This window comes from Lipophrys pholis (assembly GCF_963383615.2).
Source record: "Lipophrys pholis genome assembly, chromosome: 19".
NCBI lineage: Eukaryota > Metazoa > Chordata > Actinopteri > Blenniiformes > Blenniidae > Lipophrys > Lipophrys pholis.
Window position 1 is genome coordinate 12,960,382 of NC_137647.1, and position 21,617 is coordinate 12,981,998.

Consider the following 21,617-nt stretch of genomic DNA (forward strand, 5'->3'; position numbering starts at 1 on the left):
GAAAACAGGATTACACGCTTCTCATGTTAGAGGCGCCTTTGTTAAACAGACATCTCGAGCAGATTTTCTAATACATTTAGATGTGTATCACAAAGGAAGAGGACATTTCTGTGTGGTTATGATTATTGTTATTATAGCTGCTGATCGATGAGCTTGAATGCAATGATTACAAAAGAAAAGACAAATCTGACATTGTCTGTGAAAAGAACTACTATATGTTGGTGGCATTTGTGATACGTGCATATAATACGTTTCAGTCAATCCACAAGTTGGAAAGTCGTTAAATATCACCACAGACAGGTTAAATAGTGATTGACATGTTTGATCGGGAGCTCACACCAGCTGACAATGAGAGCTTGGATTCAAGCTGCTCAGGAAAGAGACTCAACCTCACAGTTCTTTCCCATGACAGACTGATTTGTTAGAGATAAAAATACATTTCAAGCAATGGACTAAAAGGAGGTCACTGTCTGCGTGTATGCAATGTAAAGTTATTCTAAAGATTTCCTCTGAAAATCTCATAAGAGCAATAAATGCCAATAAATGTTGTTTCTTAAAATTTTTAACTATTTATTTGATTTATCGCACTTTGTTATTTCTGACTATGAGATGGCCTGTTGTTAAAATATGGAATACAGTTAAAGCAGAAGGAAGAATAGCATTCCAGGGATTAACATTTTAAAAGAAGGGAGCCTATTGAGTGCAAACATCTTTGTCTTAATCTTTCCGTCAGTCAGATGAGGGTCGCCTGGGTTATTGTGAGCCACAGAGAGGATTAACAATGGAGACAAAAACTGGCTAATGAAGCAGAAAAACTGCCAACATACCACTGCTCCAGTGTCAAGTGCATCTTAACTACCTTCGGTTTCGACGAATCGAAACCTTAATGTAGAGAAATTGCAAAAACAAACAGCGCCGTCATGAATTTACTGTAAAAGTGTGCATGTGGAACCTCAGAAATTCAAAAACAGAGCTGTGTTGAGATAAAGCAAATCTTAAGAGCATGGAACTCTCAACTTGTGTCTTTTGATTCAAATTATGTTATGGTACAAAGTCCAAATAAGTACAAGTGATTTTAAATGACAAAACAACTGAAAATGTTAAAGTTTTTTTTAAGTTATGTTGGTCGTGTTTACATGGTTTTATACAAGCCTTCAGTTTGATTGATAGAAGTCTGTAAAGAAGTTTTAAGTTGTATTTTCTTTCTCCCAGAAAGTCACAGGATGGTCATCAGAGTTGGTTTTTTTTAACAGCCATGACATGCAACGAAGCTGAGGGTTGCGGCAATGATGTTTGTGATAAATACAAACAATAGGTAGATGATAATATATTTGTGTTTTCTGATTTGTATTTTCAAATAGTGTTAATTTATTCCAGCGGGGTTTTTATCTTAAAAATTATAGGGCTGTAAATCAGTCTATTTTTTAATAAAATATAGTTTTCTGTGAATTAATTTCATGAAATAATGACACTTTTTCATATTTATAATTCAGTTTGCTTTATGTCTCAAGCAGCAATAACCTCTTTCAAAGTTCTAAAAGTACCATGATAAAGAATACAAAATATTACTGAGTAAACTCACTGGTCATTTGTCACATGTTCTAGCCGCTTCCTCAGAATTACTCAGAGAACTCAAACTATTACTCATGAAACGCTGGATGAAAGCATTTGCGATCAAACTAGGAATGAAAAATACTTCAATTTTGCAATAGTGCAGAATGTATACTCCAGCAAGATCAAGTCATTGTAAAGACTCATAAAGACGCCATGTGGGCGATTATGAGGCGGGAAATTTTCATCTCGACTTCATCTCATGCACGTCAATCCCAATACATAAATGTAAAATAAAAAACATTGGTCTGTAGTGTGTTGAATATGTGAGGGTTTTTTTTTTTTAAAGCAAGACTTGTTTGCTATAAATAACTTGCAGTGATGTTGTGGCCGACAAGCAAAAATGTGGAAACCACTATTGTGTAGTTTAATGTACATCAGCAAAGCAGAGACTGAGTTTCACTCCTGGCAGAGAGGGTCCATTTTAATAGGTAAAAATAACAAAGCAGCAGCATGAACAGAGTTCTGCCTCGGGCTAAAGTCAAACAAATGCACCAGTGTGACGGATTAAAGTTTGAATCTAGAGCAGATTAAGACCTCGTTTACACTCATTAGGAACATGTGCATTAAATTAAAAGCTGTTGTTTAAGAAGTCGGTCACCGCATTTCAATATCATACCCGTCATGTTTTTAAAGAAACACAACAAACGGGGTTCAAATGCAAAACAACAGTTTTATTGCAATACACAGGATCTTGTTCTGCTGCGCTCACTGCCTGCCAGGCACATCAACACACAGGGGTCAGGCTGGCACCGGGATGCCATGAATGTGCGTCAGAACTTGAATGAGAAGGAAATTATTATCGAGCCCACCTCGACTCAGGTAGGCCGTGTGCTCCGGAGTTCACGTGTCTTCAACCGTTTTAATTTAAAACATAAACAGAGGCCTACCCCAAGCAAAGTCAAAGGCATGGCATCAGAAAAAGCAAAGCAATGAGGACAAAGCAGAAAAGTACCTGCACAATACATTCGCGTGAAGAGCACTAGTGGAAGTCCCTCGAGCATTTTACATATTACACGGTTCACCCCTCGTCACTGAAGGCCTCTAACATCAGGTTTAAAATGAGAACCCTGAAAGTTGAGCAAATGTTTTTTTATTAACTCGTCTGCCATGATGTGACGGCTGACGTCAATGTAGGTTTGTTACCAGCTGAAAATGTACAAACGCGAACAACCGAGGTCACTTTCAAAATGCAAAAAATTATTTCAAATCTATTAATCCCTTAAATGGAGAATTGTGTGTCATCAAACTTGCTACATAAAACAAACAAACCGCAAAACTGTGATTGTACTGCGTTACAGCTAAAGTGATTGAATGGCTGATTGGTGATTGCAGGTTTCATTGAAAGATGAACATAAACAGGACAAAGAACTGAAAGTGCAAGAAGGGGAGACGTCGGATCAGGTGACAAAGTCTGGTCTGGGTTTGGATGCAGGGTGACGGCTGTCAGGAGAGGGGTGCGGGAATGGGAGAAGATTAACGCGGCAGCAGACATCGAGTGGATGGACACAAACTGGGAGAAGTGGTGTGCTGAGCTGATCAGTAGAATTTCACACTGGACCTTCCTCCAGGGGGGTTGAGGACCCGATTGTGAGAGCGAGGCTTCGGGCCCAGATGAGGCTCGTGGTTTTTCTCCATTGCTTCGTCAGGGACTGATTGAGTGGTGGGTTCGGGCTCTGGAGGGGCTGGGGTTGGGGTTGGGGTTGGGGTTGGGGCTGGGGTTGGGGCTGGGGTTGGGGCTGGGGCGGCGGCGGGCTCTTCTTTGGCTGGCACAGGAGTGGCAGGTGCAGCAGGGGCTTCAGGAGCAGCAGGGGGTGGAGAGGCCACAGTGACTGGAGAGGCCACAGGGGCGACTTCTTCCTTGACCACCGGTGGGCTCACCTTGGCCACCGGTGCTACAAGAAGAGGGTAAGAAAGAAGAGTGCATGAATAAAATAGGGAGCTGAATATTATCATTGAGTGAACATTAAGGTAACGCAGCCTTTTTAAAAAGGCAGAACACATTGAATGTGACTACGGTGAGCATGTTGCTTCGTCTTTACTATGAAGTATAGTTGTAAAGTCCTAAATGACATTCAGAGCAGATATTATAAAAGAGGATTTCATCTCAGGCTAAATGTGCTACAGAAACATTTCCCGATGGCATTAGAACCACGGTGACTCCACCTGCTAACAAAACATTTCAATCTATTCCCATCTGCTACTAATGACATCGCCACTTTCTAATGAAGAAAACAAACTGAACTGCAATAGTCGACTAGTAAAAACAAGAACAAAACGCAAAACATGCAATGATGTCATCACTATAATCTGAACCCAGGATTTCCCTCAATTTATAACAAGTTGTTTTCAATCCATTGCCAGCAGGTTCTGTAGTCTTCGTGTGGCAATCGGTAAGTTTAGAAAAGAAGCTGCTTTTACTTTATTGACCGATTTCACCACCAATGTAAAAACAATCCCAATGCTAAATGAAAATACCAAAAAAGGAAAACACGACAAACACACACATTATATACATATATATATATAAAAATTTCTTTTCAGCTATAAATCTGTCATTCCTGCCGAATCCTCACCTGGTGATTCAGGTTCAGGTCCCACACTCAGATTGTCCTGTAAAATAAATAAAATTGATTAACATGGAGGAGTCTAATTATAATTTATAAATCACTTTTTGATACTTGAGAATAAAGCACTCTTTACAATTCCTTAAAACTGTATGTGGACAGACAAAAAAAACAACTCCTTTCAGCTCATACTTAAGTGTCTCCTTCTGGAATCTTGTGGTATGTATTAAATTAACTGCACTATAAAGTGTTCAAGTGAAGTTTGAAGAAAATCTGCATAAATTTTCAATCAAATATTCACATTTATGGAAGGAAACACTAAATCTACAAGGGAGTTACACAAACTACCTTTGGCTTATTTGGATGGGCTCGGCTCTGGCTTTGCACAGGTGAGTTGTCGGCAGGTCCAAATATGTTGTTGGTCAGTCTGCTTGGTACAGTTCGTTGTGATTGAGATGAGGATTCAGGTTCACCAAATATTCCACTTGTCTTCCCACCTATGAAGAGTATCAGCACAAGTAGCGCAGGTTTTACAGCAATGGAAATACTGACGTGTGGAAAATTAAATATCTGAATTACACTTCGCCGTGAAGAGACACCCTTGCGTACACAAGCATTTTAGTCTCATTGACTCAACATAATTCAGTGACAAACTGGATAAAGATTTCAGAGCGGACAGAGGGAATAGCAGTGTCCTTGTCAAGAAGTCCATATAATTCCCCAAACAGCTTTCTGAGCTAAGTGCGTGTCTAAATCTAACAGATACTTGAGAAAAACTGGAGGTGGAATATATGCAGGAAGAGAAAACGGTGAAAGTGTTTATACTGGAGTAATCACATTGCAGTAACAGTTTTCACACCCTGGACACTGATAGATGGTTTGACTGCCTCGGCATCGTTTTCACAGGCGTGTTGATCTAACCTGGAGGGTTTGTACGCCTCTGGACAGTCTGGGACTCCTCCGGTGGAGCGAAGACAGTAGAGGCCATCTTATTCGGTCTTCTTGATGCCCCAGCATCTTCTTCGTAGCCACCAAAAAGGTTACTGGAGCCTCCCCCGGGTGGCCTCAAAACCCTGCAGAACAAAGAAAGAACACACAATTTCAATCAATTGCACTACTCAGAAGTATGTGACTAACACACATGCAGTGGATTTACCAGCACAAGCCTTCACTTTTTCAGGCCCAAATGTGTTGGGTTTTATTAAGTGTAAAACATCAGTGTCTTTGAATTAGTCCGTTTTGAGGGTGGAAAAAAAGGCAAAGATTTGAGCAAAGATGTGGAGGTGTGCTCTGCATTGATTTCAGTCATCGGGATCTTATGATCTGTTCCGTTAAATTCTTTGAGTTTCTGAAGCACAAAAACACCAAGTCATTATGATTAGAGTCACTGTCAAAACCCCGTTATCGTTATCTATGACGAAATGAAGTACACCGCACAAATCGCGACAAAATATTCTTGCTCGATAAAAAAGCTCCAAAAAAGGTTCAAAATGATAGTTACTTGAATAAAAAGTGTTTTTAGACTAGAGTACAAAAGCGAGAACAGTAAATAAGTTGGCTATAAATATGCTACAGTCCAGTTTAAGTCAACGCAGCCAAATAACAGGTTATTAGATTATACAGCCGGGAATGGCGCCATACGCCACAAAACGCCTGTTTATTCCAGCGCAGCTACGCTTTCTGACTAAAGGTCACAATATGTGCGTATCGCTTGGTCTATTTGGCAGAGATGACCCATGTGCACACGCACCATGAAAAAAAAAAAAGAAAAAGAAAAGGAAGATGTTGTAATGAGAACAATGTGGCCACGGCGCTGCGGTGTGGGAATACAAAGAGGAGTCTGAGGAGCTCGAGCTCTCTCACACTTCCGCAGGCGCAGCAGACAACGCCTGCCCGCCCGGCTAGCTCGAAAGCTACACTGCCTTTCGAGTTCGCTCCCGGACGTTCAACTCCGGCAGGATTTAGCCACCGCCTCGGGGTTTTACCCTCGCAACAACGCCAGATAACTGTGTTTAAAGGTCTTCGCAGGGATTGTGACGAAGCAAAAAAGTCCTGTCAGACCACATTATGTTACCGTCAAAGCGGAAAAAACAACCATTAACTAAGAAGTCATACGATAGTTTCTTCTTTGTATTTATCTATTTATTTTTACCTTGAACTCGGTTTGGCGCCCGTATCCATCCCTTGGAACATGTTGGTCGAAGTCATTTTTGGTTTTTTGTTATAGAGCCTTCAAGTTTCCGAAGACAACTTCGTCAGTCTGCCAACTGTACTGCCGAGCGAGCTTCCCCTGTATGCGCGTGCACGCTGCACTCCGGAGTGAAGTCCACGGTCCTCCCCGCGGTGACGCGGGCTACTTTAACTGGTTCTCTGCCGAGGTGACGCAGAGTGGTGCGCTCGTTTTACTCACCCGGAAAAGTAAGGCGAGGTAGTCAAGTTGTAGTCACAAGGAGCAAAAACACCGGCTTTATCTCTTACTATAGGATGTTTTTAGGATGATTTATTTTACTAAGCTTTGTCCTGAATCTATTTTTCCCGCAAAGGCAGTCTGCTCGAGATTACATAACAATCACATCCGTGCAACGACCCTTCCATGTGGGGTTTGTTTTATTACACTAAGCATGGACATCTAGGACACATAAACAACAGATAGTATATTTTACTGAAAATGTCCATCTTTCATGAAACATTTATTGTTTTTCTGAACTGCTCCTTTTGCTTTTGTTGTAGTTAACAATTTGTTCTATCATGTGCTTATTTTCAGGATTACGCAAGTACTGAAATCAAGCGTATCCCTGGAGGTCCTACTCCTGATTTGATGTTCAAAATGTCAATCATTGTCTGGGCGGAACTTATTTTTACACCACCAGTAACATTCCCGCTGGCAAAATAATCCCGCTGAAACTACATTTGGTTTTTAAATGGCAAACTTGGATTTTAAATGAATTAAACTGACGTTTAAGTGTTTGAAAATGATTATTTTAAAAAAAAATACATGCGGTGACAGGAAGAGAATGACGATTGGCCGTTCGTCGGGTCTCTCTCTCTTACGATTGGCTGCTATCTCTGTCAATCAAAGTTTACCCGCGGTCCTCGTGTTCTCCTGACCAACCACAGGCTTTGTTTTCGAGTAGTAGTGGGCGTGCCTAACCGCGTGTGCCACCGATGTGCAGGAACTGTCATCGGTGCTGCCGGAGGTCTGCGGTCTGCTAGCGATGATAGCCCGAGTCTGGACTGGGAATTCTAACGACCACCTTCCACTACAGGTAAACCACGAACCGCGATGAAGCTTTCAGACTGAGAGGCTCTGCTCTGAATGAACAACGTGTCATGGATCTTTGTCGTTGCGTTATTTTAGCTTGTTTAACAGTCGAGCCGTTACCGTTAGCTAGCCGCCAGCACCGGCCATGCTAAGTACCGAGCAATGTTTGGAGCCTTGATTTAAAGTCTACTTCACTTTACAAACGGTTACCAACAGCTATCGACGTCCGTAACATGTTACTTCAGCACAAGTAAGTTTTGCTATACATTATAAATCGGGCTGAACAACAACAATGATCTGGCTGCTTTGACTGCATCAGTGAAGGTGTAATATGTAAGTAATAAAACTCCTTAGAGTAACTTTAGACATCACCAAGTGTGTAGATTAAACTTAAACTGCCCTCGGACTAATGTTTTAACATTAAACGCATTCAAGAATAGTTTCAAATAAATATTGATACTATACTTTTTTCTCTAACGAGCTTTCGATGCCACCACACCTTTGCTGTCTTGTTTTAGCCTCTTATATGATGTTATAGTGGTTATGTTTTGTATCTGATCTGCTTAAGAATTGTCATTTACTGCCTCAAACAATATGTTGGAAGATTATGTCATGATTTAGACATAAGATCTCTATCCTAGTCATTTTCAGACATGGTCGATCTTTCTTTGTCCCTTACTCTTGCTGTCATTCATCTGCTCAGTTTTCCTTCTCATCACATTATGAATTGATGAATTAGTGGGGAACAACATGTAGTTTAATAATAGAAGTGTTGGTGATGGGATACTCTTTACCCACTGTAAGCAATGTTTCATAAATGCAATGTCCCTTTTCTTGATGTCGACACAGAAAGCCTGCTATTTCAGTTCAACTATGCCCAGGTATTGTACATATTTGTGTTTGGGGTGATAGCAGCAGTCAAAGTGATTATAATCCAGATTTCCAGCTGCAGGTTGAATATGAAATAATTTCTTTATAGCAGTCATAATTTGGGAAGGGGACAGTGACGTAGTGTCAAGCGAAGTCCACTCGCTTAATAAAACTATCCGCGCATATCCATTTAATGAAACTCAGCCGACATCAGATCGGGCGGATTATTCCTCTTTGCTTGCACTAAGTGTTTTCCGAATGTCTCGAGTGGTGTGTTGGTGTTTTTTGGTGGAAAAGAAGCTGTGAGTAATGTTGTTGCTGATAGAAAACAGTTGAACTGCGCAGAGAGTTCAGCTCAGTCGAAGCAGGAGCAAGGAGAGGGCAGAAAGCGGAGACATCGCTCTCGGCTTTATTATGCTCAAATTGATCGCTAATTGCCAATCTAACCGGTCGGACCCATGGTGAAGAGAAAGAAGGTATCGTCCACTACCGAAGAGCACGAAAATGGGTAAAATTCCGTTTGGAATAAACACTTTATTTAGAGGTCGATCGCACCGAGGGCTTCTTCGTTGTCGTTTCTGCAGGGCGCTAAACTGAAAAGCGCTCGCATTTGAATTTAGTTGAAATTATACGGATAATATCCGCCGTTTAAACTGAAAGAGACTCCGGGAAGCATTATCGTCAGTTATCAAAGTGTTTGAGTGGATAAATGTAATTTCTCTGCGGACGTTAAATACAGATATTTAATGTTGTTTTGACGGGACTGGAGAGGGGATTTGAAACAAACAGCGGCGGCCATGTTGAGAGACAGTGAACGTCGTCTTTAGAAGTTAATTTTGCACACCGATTTGCTGCCAATGTGACAAATTTCGTGTGATTGTGTTCCGGCAGTATGACACCGGGCTCCAGGGAGGGGATCGGTGTCGATGGGAGGCGGAATCCGTCCAGAAAGCCCGAAGGTTGCAACGAGGAGGAGAGCGGAGAGCAGGCGAGCGAGGAGCGCAGTACAAAGGGAGACGACCGAGTGGAAATTCTTAATCCATCAGCCACCGGTCTCAGCCCCGGTCCAGCCCCGGTCCTCCCAGCCTCCCCGCCGAACCGAACCGGGTCAGCCCCGACCCAGCAGCCCCACACCTCCCCGGAGCCCGCCCCTCCGTGTCACGACCAGCATCATTTTCTCCGATCCAGCGTCCGACCTCCGAGCAAGCGGATACGGAAGGATTCGATCGGCTCGACCATCAATGGACACGGCGGGGCAAAATCCAAAGGTACTGTCGGTGATCACATCAAAAAGAAAGAAAGAAAGGGTGGGATTATCCGTGGGGGGTCCGCTCTGTCTCTCCCCCGTGTCAGGCTGTCAGTGTGCTTACAGTTTGTTTGCCTGACGGCTGCTTTGTGGTTGTTTCCCTCCACCTCTGGCTGGGTCTCAGCCAGGCTGGTGCTCCAGCCTGAAGTTATACACCATCCTGTGAGCCACCTGGATGGAGAGAAGAGGCCACAACTTACATTTAAATCACCATGTTCCTTCACCACATTGGCAGCAAAGACACAGCTTTGTTTGGCTGTCATCATCATTGAAGGAGTGATACATCAACATCACTATTATTATGCATGGACAAGCGGGCAGGACTGAAAGAGTGTGGAGAACTGCCTATATTTTTAGTTTTGTTCCTTTTGGGGGAACAAAAGAAATAATAGAATGGCCTTGATGTCTTCAGCCAATTATTACAGATTCCACTAGAGAGTTTGTTTCAGAATTTATCAATTCCACTGTAGTAATAAGACAACCTAATTTTAGCAAACCCCAGATACTGGTTAAAATCTTCTCACCAGAGAAAAAAAATTGTCTGTGCAAATAATCAATCTGATGCGCTAGTAATTTTGGGTGAGAGCAAATTCTCGAACTCGCATTGAGAAACTGATATTGTAAATAGTCATTTGATTATAGAAAATATATGATGTGTGCTTCCAGGGTTTACTCACATTTCAGCAATAGTGACAATAACTGAAAGCTGGCACACGTCCCTTTGTTCATGCAAATGAGGCATCTCCTGCATTTCACCACCTCCAATTTCACAAGAGGCATGTGAGGTTGCTGCTCAGGGTGGGGCAGTCGTGTAAATATCCAGTCTGCTTCATCCTTTCAGCGAGGTGGTGATCACTTAAAAATGTGTTATTAAAGAACGGTTTGCCAGAAACCTTGATCTTCCCTACTGAGGAATTTATTTATTTCTTTAACTTTCAACTGGTTACGAAGAAAATATTACTGATATATTTCAATGTACCTTTGCTGCCCCATATGTTGGAATCTGTCCAATATTTTTTCTTCGAAAATGGATTGCTGGTGAACCAGACCTAAGAAAATATTCACATTATATTGGTGAATAAGCTGTGTTGAAAAATGTATTTTGATTCCCCACAGTTTTGACCAGCTGACCACAAAGGCCTGCTTATTTTGATGTGACGCTATATTGGTGCACATCTATTTTAAAAAAGACACGTCTCGGCTCGTGGCTGTGCAACACGCACACATTTGTGTTTGTAAATGGATACACATTTACACATTGAAAACACAGTTCTCTTAACATAGCATAGTGCTGCAGGAGCTGCCGCCTGGGTGTTTGCCTCTTGGCACTAAGCTCCGTGCTGGGGTAAACTTGGCCAGTGGAGCCCACCATGAGTTGGTTTTGGATCAGTCCCCTGTAGACCTGGCCATAGGGACTGATTGCTTTTCCTGCTTCCTTGCCAGAACTGAACCACGGAGGGCGAAGCTCTGCAGGTTGTGTGCAGTGGTATTTTAACAATTTCCGAACCCCGCACTTCAGAAGAGCAGTTGTATTTTTCTTTTCTTTTTTTTATCCTCATGCAATTCAACACACCAACAGCTGTTGACTAAAATATTTGCCTTAATTGTTGCCCTTTCTTTCATATATTTAAATTGTGCCTTTCCTCTTAATGTTTTTGTATTTGTTCTTTCACTGTTTTCATGCAACACAGGGGCAGAGAATGGCTCAACTTCGCAAGGGGCAGTTTGCCAGTCGGGGCCTGTGTCCGGCTCCATTGGGGCAGTATCCAAGGCCACTAAAGGACAAGGTTCTGCTGAAAAGGACGAGCAAGCTGGTAACCAGAAGAGGGCCCGACGGCAGTGGGAATCTTGGAGTGCAGAGGACAAGAACAGCTTTTTTGAGGGATTATATGAGGTAAAGGATGCTACCAGCCTACATCGAGTTAAAGGCTTTGCTCAGGGACCAACAGCGGTGACCCATCAGCAGTGGGATTCAAACTAGCAAGCTTTTTGTTACACACTTACTTCCCTAACCTTAAGCTGCTACATTCACTTTCACTGTTTGCGTCTCCAGCACGGGAAGGATTTTGAGGCTATCCAAAACAACATCGCAATGAAATACAAGAAAAGAGGCAAGCCGGCCAACATGGTCAAGAACAAGGAGCAGGTCCGCCACTTCTATTACCGCACCTGGCACAAGATCTCCAAACACATTGACTTCGCCAACGGTGAGCTGCATTTTTCTTCATTTAATGATTCTTGAGTAATAACTGGGCCGACGGGGCATTTGGAGCTTATATATATATATATATATATATATATATATTTGCATTGCTACTAGTTATTTTAACCCTACAGCTTTTATCACTCCATCATCTTCTCTGATTTATTATCTCTATCAACAAGTAGCACTGTGAAAAAAGTCAACATGGTAGCCATGTGTATTTTGGAATTGTGAGGCTTTTTGTTGGTATTCACTTGGAGTGTAATCACAGAAGAACAGATTTATTATTTCATACAAGAATAGTGCCTTTATTTGTTCATGAACTGAAAACTTTTTTTAAACGCTTCATTGGAAACTGATTTACCGCTTTAATGGTTGTTTGGCTTTTCTCAAGAGGCCAAACAGCTCATTAAAATAGGAGATTGTTAATTAAATAAATGTATATTACAGGACCTGTGAATTATAAAAATAATGGTGTCCACATAAGATTTACTTTTGAGTTTCTTTCTATTATTCAGGGGAAATAATTTCCCTGCATTTAACCCAACTTATTCAAAGCTTACTCATACTATAAGCACAGCGGTGCCTGGGGAGCCGTTTGGGGTCAGGGGTCATTCTGGGGGTTAAAATCTGCAAGCTTCCAATCACAATCTTTTCCTTTCCTGACCTCTATCCACCACAGCGTCATAATCAGAAGTGAAGATTCTCTCGTAAAAACATGTTTATGAGGTCCCTAGATAAGGTTTTCCTCTACAAAAAGCCTTGGGTGTTAATGCCACGTTATCTTTATGCAGCATGCACAGTTCTGCTGAGTGTCTGGTGACACCAGCGTTGTAACTCATGCCTGCTTTCCTTTTCAGCGTACTCTCGTGTGCTGAAGAAGTCTTCTCAAGAGCTGTATGGCCTTATCTGTTATGCTGAGCTTCGCAAAAAAGTTGGAGGATGTAAGTGGAGGCTGTTTATTTGCATGTTGATTCAAAAGTGTTGCGTGAAACAGCAAATGTTTTGCTGCTGTTACGTGGGGACACAAGGGATGTGATTAAACACTGTGTGATCCCAGTCGTTAGGGATGTTCCCCCCCCCCCCCCTCAGGGACAATGTCATCAGTGGCTCTGTGGCCTTGTGTTTTGTCTTTGACAGTAATGGATGATAAGAATGTGGCAAAGCTGAATGAGCTCATTCAACAAGGGTAAGTCAAGTACTAAAACGGGGGCTTCACCTGAATACATATGAGAGTGTAAAATCTATTTGAATCCATCGACCACTTAGGCACCCACACACTGTTCATAGCAGTATGAGGAACACAACCAACCTGGGGTCATATTGACATGTGTTGCATGCAAGATAGATGCAATAGCAGCTGGAACAATGAGAAGAATTTGAGGGCAATTTTTCAAAAAGAGTACCTGCTATAGTGTTAGTTTGTGTTTTGTGCTCTGTATCTTTTGGGTTTAAGCAAAACATGATTTAGGGTCCATTAATAATGGTGATAATACCCTGTTGTGTGTGTCTGACCAGGGCCACGACGGTTCGTTCCAAAGGCAGGAACCTTCGGATCAAAGCGCCCATGTGCCGTGCGCTGAAGAAACTCTGTGACCCAGACGGTGAGCTTGCTTGTGCCAAAAAAACACTGGTCACGTATGGTACATGCAAAGTGACGCGACGTAAACAAACATCAGCTCTGAAAATATAGTCGGCGTCAACAGTGGGACGCAGGATTTGTGGGGGCGGGGTTTTGGCTTAAAAACAATGGCAGCGTGTGGGCCAGTGGCGTTTCCATGGCAACATTCTGAGCAAAGTGAACACGGGGAGAAAGCGGAAGATGAAAGAGGTGACTAGTCTGACCAGCTGCCATTCAGCCTTGTAATCAATAACATCAACTGAAAACGGTTAAAGTGCTTAATCAGATTAGGAAAACAAGAATCCTCCGTCACCTCGTCCAGTGTTGTGTCAAGATCCCAGGAAAGAACCTGATCCCAATTTGCCCTCTCCGCTCTGGTGCCACAGATTTGTTTTGCCTTTTGTATTTTTTGGCTTTGTTAGGGTTACTAATTTAATGGAAAGCTGTTCGGGAGAAAAGCTGTTTTGTGAGTTAGGGTCACAAAAATCCCCCGGTCAGCCATTGTTTCTGAATCAAGCTCTGTCTGCTCGTTCCCATTAATGTAACCTGTTTATGTCCCTGCAGGAGTGAGTGATGAAGAGGACCAGAAGCCGGTGCGTTTGCCCCTGAAGGTGGCAGTGGAGCTCCAGCCACGTAGTAATCACTCTTGGGCTCGAGTTCAGAGCTTAGCCCACAACCCGCGCCTCAGGTCAGCCATTCTAAATACTTACTGTATATCTTCTCTACTGCGTCATCCAACTCAAGGTCACGGGGAGCTGGAACCGATCCCAGCTGACTGTTGGCAAATGCAAAGTACACCTTGAACAGTTCACTAGTCTGTCACAGGTTTACAACAGAGAGACTATCACACATATGGCACATTTAGAATGGCCAAGTCAGATTTTTTCAGTTTTCGAACTGCAGGAGCAAACCAGAATACTTGGAGAAAACTCAGGGAGAAAGTGCATATTCAATCTAGAACTGATTCTCCCAATAAGACAAGAGTACTGTTCAAGAGGATAAACATTGAAATATGTTTTCAAACGCTTGTGACAATGAATAGATTGATGGCAAACATTCTCCTGACCTGTGGACATTTCTCCCGCACACAGTTGTAAGATGTGGTTGATTAGAAAAAGAACCATATTGCTACCGAGTTCTTAATGAATTGGGTAGATCCACCAGGAAACACATTTATTTCCCATGTTTTAGAATATGATGGGGTAGTAATATGGTGTTTTTAGTTCCTACTGGGTTAAAAATCCCCCAAAAGTCTGAAACTTGAGTATAGCTCAAGTCAAGTGTAATGGAACCAATATATTCTGTAACTTGTGAATCACTTTTTGTCCCTTCTCCACACAGGATGGTAGTGGAGCTCCACAGGAAAGTGTCCAGCCTCATTGAGTATCTGAAACAGAAGTGGACCTACCATGACCAGCGGATTGTATCCTTTAACATGATTGATTTACTGCGCCACAGTAAATTGCGTAATAAAGAAATAGTTTTTTGTAAATCTTTGAATTAGAGGAGCGGTACACCTTTGCCACTTTTCTTTAGGCATGTGGGTGTTTCTGCCCGTTATGTTGGGGGTCCTTAATGTTGACACTTCAGCTTAAGAGTCTCATGGAGAGGGAGGCTCTTGAGGGAAACCAGTCCAACACAGCGTCTCTCAGCAAAGCATCCCAGGAGGATCTTTTTCTTTTCCCAGCAGAGAATAGCACTTTGACCACGCTGCCTGGTGTGGCACGTGTAGTTCACTCCAAGGCTTCTTGCACTGTACACTGGCTCGAGAGTGGCAAGAGCCGCCCCAATGCCAAGGAATTACCAGCTGCCCAGATCCTGGGCATCCACACAGCTCCACCCTCTCGAACTGGCAACAAGTCTGGACGTGGAAACACGGCTGTTGCTGCTGCTGTTGCTGCTGCTGCTGCTGGGGTCCCAGCTGCAGGATCGGGTGAAACCCGCCGAACTGAACCCTCTGCCCTTGAACCGTCACCTGAAAGTTCGGCAAAGGGAGAGGAGAAGAGACCTCCGGCTCTGTGTGTTCCTTTCCCCCCCCAGCAGACTGTGGCCGTCCGCGACGAGGGAGGTGGAATCGGTTCCTCTGAGGCGGGCAAAACCTGTAGTGGCATGGAGTCCACAGATAAGTTGTGTAGTGGTGCAGAGAGCTCATCAGAACAGTGTAAAGAGGAACAGAGCACTAGCGCCTCCTCTCCAGAGGACAGCCACACACCGCCACACAAACCCCCAGTGAGTGGCTCGGAGGAGGGCGTGACGCAGGGTTCTGCACCCGCGGCGAAGGAGCGGACTGTGGAGCTGATCCGAGAGGAGGGTTGGAGCGCTCGGGACGCAGAGAGCGTCACCCTGGCCGAGCTCTATCTGATGTTTGGGAAACCGGGAAAACTGCAGCTGGAGTACGAGTGGCAGCCTTGTGTTTCTGCAACCAGCCAAGAGAACGGACAAGCTTTGACGCAGCCCAAACCCAACAGGACCAACAGGGTTTTACGCTGCTTGCTTAAGCTGGTTGCAACTGAGGTCAACCCTAAGCCTCTGGTAAAGTTTCACTTTTACTTCTCCCGGAGTCGTTCCGTGTTTTATAATATTTCTATATTAATATATTTGTTGCTGTCAGGATTTTTTTAGGCTTCCTTATATTCTAGTAGGAAATAATAAAAAAAAAAGCTGATATTGAAATTCTTTTTAAAAGCAGTTCTCATTTCTAGGCTTCAGTCTAACATCAGTAGTTTAGTATACATCCTCGTCTGTTTCAAGTCTTTTACTGAACTTTGGATGGACAGAGATCAAAACTTTTTTGACTTGTGGGGCAAATTCATGGTGAAAGCTTTAGTTTTTATTTACCGTATATTGACCATCATTTGTTTTTCTGCAGGCTCCAGACCTGAGCTCCACAGCCACGTCACCCCTGAAGACCCATCAGGAGGAGCAAAACCAGGCGCTCACTCCGCCAGGAAAGGGTCCTATAGCAGGTGTACGCAGCCCCAGCTGTGGAAGGCAGCAAGCTGCTGTCCGTGGGGCCAAGTTACACCTCCCAAATGCTGGAACTTCAGGTGTCCGTGGCATTTTCCTTCTCTCTTTAAACGCTGCTGCTGCTACAGGCATTTTCTTCAGTGAAGCTCTGTCTCTATGAACACTGGCCTGACATTTTCTTTTACGTGAAGCTAATGAAGATTTAGAAAGGAGGTCCCATATGCTTGTTTCTTCACCCTTGTAATTTTCAGATTTTACTGATGAGCTGATTGGACTGTAATTGTTAGGTTGTAAGGTGGTCATGCACTTCATATCTAGCATATTTAGCGTGTTATCCCAGATGTTGTTCTTCGACCTGATACGCGTGATGACTTATTTTACTAAATCAGTCCTGGTAGCTTACTTGTCTCATGCCTCCAGGTGGTCGTAACCTTCCTCGCTCTCTGCTGGGGTCGTCTGCAGGTGGTGAGTCAGAGAGCGGTGTGTTTGCTGTGCCCACCACGCTGCCCCCCAACAGCTCGCGGCACAACAGAATGTTCTCCCCCAACAAGGAAGCCGAGCTCGCCTTCAGACAGCAGCTCGACTCCATCAGTGTAAGATGGCAAAATACAGTTTTATTACTACGACTTGGAACACTTTTAAAAGATGATGTGTTAATCATCTTTTTTTCGGTCACAGATGCAGTCCGATCTCTTTTCAAGACAGAGAAAACCCCGAAACAGACAACTTCGCAAACCACTTGTAGTTCAGGTAAGAGAACCACCAGAATGTTAAGATATGCCAACTAAAAATGTAAAATATCATTTACAAAAGGGATTTCACACTATCTGTGTATTTACCCGAATTGCTTTCGTGTTGTTCCCAGCGGACACTGCTACCGAGAACTACAGGAGACACTTCTCAACACGTCTGCTCCTTCTCCATCCTGTCCAACTCCTCTGCCACAGGTACGACCACCAACGTCACAAACTGTTCAAAATGTTACATAGTCCCAACTGCAGCTATTTACAATGAAACCTATCAAATCTGATTTGTGTTTCTCAACAAGAATGCTGCTAATTGCTTGAAATGTCCCTTCCTATGTCTTCCCTCAGGAACTGGATCTTTCCGGCCAATTCACACTCGACCGACTCCTTCCTCTCGCCCTCTCCTGTCCAAAACATCACCTGCAGCATCCAGCTGTGCAGCAGCCAACCAGCTCTCCAGTATGAACTGCCTCTGTTAACAACAGTTTTTAACACAATTAGGTCATCAATGTGGTTTTGAATAAATATAATATATAAAGAGAGAGACAGTTTACAATGGATCTATTTTTTTGTGAGAAGATTCAGGTTCATCTACTAACTTAAGTAACTGTTCATATTCACCCTGAATATGCAGATGTGATGAATCCTCCATGTTCCTGAACTGTCATTTGTCTTCCAGGTGCCATTGGCCTGGCAGCGAAGTCTGCAGGCATCATCCCCGGCAGCCCCTGTCGGGAGCTGGAGCCTCCCGCTGTTGACGACAACGCTTTGCTCGCCACCGCGCCCGTTGTTGAAGCTGAAACACGCTCCGAACTGCTCCAGCAAAATGTATCAGAGGTGAGAAACGCACACCATCACCACTCTCTAGTTTTATTTAATGTATGGCTTCTGTCTCACTTTCTCTATTAGAATGACATTCATTTAAAAAAAAAAAAAAAAAAAAAACTTTTCTCAAAGTTCTGAATCAGTTCTGATTGTTTTGAGAGTGTGACTGATATGACATTTGATCTTGCACATATACCTGACATTTACTTTAATAAAAGGTCCAGAAAAAAACACAGAAGAAAACCCCAATGATTCCACATGAGCAAGCATAGGCGATGGTAGAAAGGAAAAACTGTTTCCGGTTTTGGTTAGAGGACAGAGACGGAGAGCGACGTGCAACAAACTGATTGTTGCTTGTAGTTTTTGATCATTTAAGGTCGTTTGTATTGCATTTGACTGACTCACGTTGTGCTTTGCACAGAATGGTCTGCCTCCTCCGTCTCCCGGAGCAGCTGGTGGTGGCGACTCCCTCCTCTCTCCCCCCAGTGTCGCCTCGCTCCTTGACATCTCTCTGCCAGGCCCCCCCGAAGAGGGAGCTCCCGGAGAATCTCAAACGCATATCAGCGACTCCATCATCGAGCTCGCCATCAACTCCACACACTACGGTACTCGCATGTTTTAATACATTTTATTTTCTACGAAGCTGCTGAATTCCTTCAAAGAAAACGCGACAAACTGGACAGCCGGAGACCGTTCCTTAAAATGAAAAGTGATGGAAGATCTGTTGACTTGTGTATGAGATGTGGTTGGTGTTTGTCTCTGGCGCTGCAGGTGAGGAGGCTGCGCTCTCTCCAGCCAAGCTGGGCAACAGTGACGGCTCCAAGCTGTTGGCCTCGTCTCCCTCAGTCAGCCCGTCCAGGGGCTGGATCCCTTCACCCAGCCACGACCCCCAGTGGTACCCCAGCGACTCCACTGACTCCACACTCGGATGCCTGCTTTGTACGTACCTTTGTCTGGTCGACATACAAACATGATGACTTCTAAACATCTTCTGTACCGAAATATTTAACTAAGAGTCACCAGCTGGAACACATCCCAGTCCAAAGGTTGAACGTTGATAGTAAAGACAGTTACAGTAAAGTATCCAAGCACAACAATACCAACACAGATGTAGACCTGCCAGCCATTCTTGTGGTCTGTCCTGTCTCTTCATTGATGGTCTTTTTTCTTTCCAGCCAGCATGGCCTCTCCTGATAAGGGCAGACGGACGACCCTGACCCCCTCGGGCCCCTCCAGCGGCACAGCTCTGCTTGGTCCCAGCCTCCTCGACTGCAACTCCCACGATTCTTTTCAATCCCGTGGCCTCCCCGACGTGGCAGAAGTGAGTCCGTCCCTTTTGTCGTTGTAAAAAGAAGATTTAGTTTTGTGATGAACCCATACTATGTGTTCTTCAGCTTTATTTGTTCACGTTGGTGGTATGAAAATGCTGAGAGTTGAACATTTCTGGTTGTGCTTCCAGGTGGACTCTCAACTTGCTTGCATGATGAGTGAAAGCAGCGTGGACTACATCGCTCGCTTCAATGACCTGGCTCAGGAGCTGGCTGTGACCGAGCCCTCCATCACTCCTCCCTGAGCGGGACGAACCGTTTCCACTGAGCTTCAGCCCTCTGAGGAACACGACGCTCCTCTCACTTTGCTCTCCACTGTGGAGGACGGAGGACTGTGGAGAGAGACTGACCCTCCACCCCAAAGCCATCCCTGCCCTATTTGTACAAGTGCAATAACGACAGTGAACTATGACCGTTGTCCGACGCGTTGGTTTCACTGAACTGTTCTTTAAAGTAAAATGCCCTTTAACGTCACATACTTTGGCTGAACAACTGCGTTTACAAAACAGAACCTCATGTATAGGAAAATACTATGCCATGTCTGAACAGAGTATTTTATGTCTCTTCCTGCTCGGTGTGTGCCTGCAGATGTGCAGTACTGTGCAAAAGATTTAGGCAGGTCTGAAAAATGAGCTGCAAGGTAGATTTTCTTTCTTTTTTTTTTTCTTTTTTATGACTAAGGGATAATCACATTATTTATTTATTGGATTAACTTAATTTGTCTTTTGTTCATTCACTTTGAAATTATTCACCCTTCTGAGTTGTCAACATAGAAAAGGCAGAATTTTTCGGACCAGCCTAAAATGTCTCACACAGTACTATTGGTGTGCTTGTCGGTGTGCGTCTTCTGTGCTCTCAGTTCAACCCCCATAATGTGTAAATCCACTGAAATGTGCAGCTCAGCCTGCAGCTTGGCCGCGCGAGACAGGAGCGGAATGTGCCGTGATGCTCTTCACCGCGGCTTTTGGGGAAAGTGGAGCACAACACAGTAGGGCAGATACAAGTACGACGTTTCCCGCTGCTGGTTCCTCTCGTCCCTCCAGTTCAGGTTCATTGCTTCTGTTTGGAATTAGGTTCATTTCTGGCAACCACGCGACAGGAGCTTGTTGGTTGACTCCACTTGCCAGTAACTCCGTAGATGTGATCCGAGAAGTTTTTGTGCTGAAGTCATCGTTTTTAACCAGTTTGCTTAAGTTATTTATTGTTTGACGATAAGATCATTTGAAATGTCCTTCAGGTTGATTTTATTGAAAGAAGACCTTGAAAGGTTGTGGACTCTTACTCCGAACCCAGACGTTAACTTTTGGTTTTATTTTGACTCACCATGTCATAATGAGCAGATTGTATAGTTCATCTCCAATATGGTTCTTTGCAGCCAGCCAGCCTGCTTGTATCTTGCAGTCCTGTTGGAAAAATCTCAATGTTCTTTTCAACCTTGAGACCATAATTGACGATGGGTCATCACCCTGTGGTGTATAAGGGCTTAAAGGATGCAAGTTAAACACTAAAGCCATAGTCGACTGTGCCCTTTTTTAAGTTTTTAAATTGCATTCTATTCTATATATTCACCTTTAGCCGGTGCTGGACGCTAATATAACACTATGGCTAATGTTGGCGTCATTGAATTCTCAACTCATCACTTCTCTTAACATCAGCTTTGCAATGAGGCCGAAGGCTCCATCAGAGGTTTTCACTCCTGTTTGTCCGCGCAGTTTCACACTATTAACAGGAAATACACACAATGCAATGTGACCGATTGCATCCAGGCGCTTTTCATTTAGCCAGCGTCATTTATATGCAGTATTGTGAACATCTCGACATGTTTCAACCTAACCAACGCGAGTCAGCTGTAAACTCTAATCGTCATTCCACAAATACAGTCCGAAATGTTTCTTTCCTTCCAGCAGCCTTGCGTGGGCTTCGGCTCTGCAACATAAAGAGCTGGTGTGATGTTTGGAAGACGTTTAAAAAAATAAAAAAGCTTCAGTAAGGAACAAACGGCAGGTTTTGTCTTTGAATTGGGCAGTTTGTTTTTTTTGGTGTTGTTGAAGGATTTATTTGTAGAAATGGAAATTCCAGTATTCACTGAGCTTTTGTAATATACGGTAATGTAAATTGTTTATTTGGACTATTTATTGTTAACATTTCAGAAAAAAAAAGTGTTTTCTGTATAACTTAAGGTGACATCTAAAAAGGAAAAAAAACCTGTTTTAAGTTTGTAAAAGGTGTTTCTATTCTGTGTATAAAGATAGTTAATAAATCTGCTTAATTCTTGTATTCATTGCGTGGTCCTGTATCTGTGAGATCAAAC

The 21,617-nt window shown here is 43.4% G+C and overlaps 2 protein-coding genes across 5 annotated transcripts; one reads left to right on the forward strand and one right to left on the reverse strand.

Annotated features, from left to right (window-relative positions):
* Positions 1–1,485: 1,485 nt before the first annotated feature.
* On the reverse strand, positions 1,486–6,505 carry jpt2 (Jupiter microtubule associated homolog 2). 2 transcript variants are annotated; one of them, XM_080488122.1, is made up of 5 exons: positions 6,331–6,505; positions 5,100–5,251; positions 4,527–4,675; positions 4,188–4,224; positions 1,486–3,506 (listed from the first exon to the last, which is right to left on the reverse strand). In XM_080488122.1, exons 1-5 carry the CDS (start codon positions 6,384–6,386, stop codon positions 3,151–3,153), a joined length of 750 nt encoding a protein of 249 aa, XP_080344248.1. In that variant the 5' UTR covers positions 6,387–6,505; the 3' UTR covers positions 1,486–3,150. The 2 variants fall into 2 exon arrangements, with proteins under 2 accessions (XP_080344248.1, XP_080344247.1); XM_080488121.1 differs by having other exon boundaries at positions 1,957–3,506; positions 4,524–4,675.
* Positions 6,506–7,375: 870 nt separating this feature from the next.
* On the forward strand, positions 7,376–21,586 carry cramp1 (cramped chromatin regulator homolog 1). Of its 3 annotated transcripts, none has more exons than XM_080488470.1 (20): positions 7,376–7,444; positions 9,202–9,578; positions 11,308–11,510; positions 11,670–11,823; positions 12,680–12,763; positions 12,960–13,008; positions 13,338–13,423; positions 14,005–14,128; positions 14,782–14,863; positions 15,031–15,972; positions 16,310–16,487; positions 16,828–17,000; positions 17,086–17,157; positions 17,273–17,354; positions 17,502–17,612; positions 17,833–17,990; positions 18,400–18,583; positions 18,750–18,917; positions 19,154–19,299; positions 19,438–21,586. In XM_080488470.1, the coding sequence occupies exons 2-20, from the start codon at positions 9,203–9,205 to the stop codon at positions 19,549–19,551; spliced, it is 3,486 nt and encodes a 1,161-aa protein (XP_080344596.1). In that variant the 5' UTR covers positions 7,376–7,444; position 9,202; the 3' UTR covers positions 19,552–21,586. The 3 variants fall into 3 exon arrangements, with proteins under 3 accessions (XP_080344596.1, XP_080344594.1, XP_080344595.1); XM_080488468.1 differs by lacking the exon at positions 7,376–7,444 and adding an exon at positions 8,668–8,818; XM_080488469.1 differs by lacking the exon at positions 7,376–7,444 and adding an exon at positions 8,668–8,818 and having other exon boundaries at positions 16,870–17,000.
* The last annotated feature ends 31 nt before the right edge of the window (positions 21,587–21,617 follow it).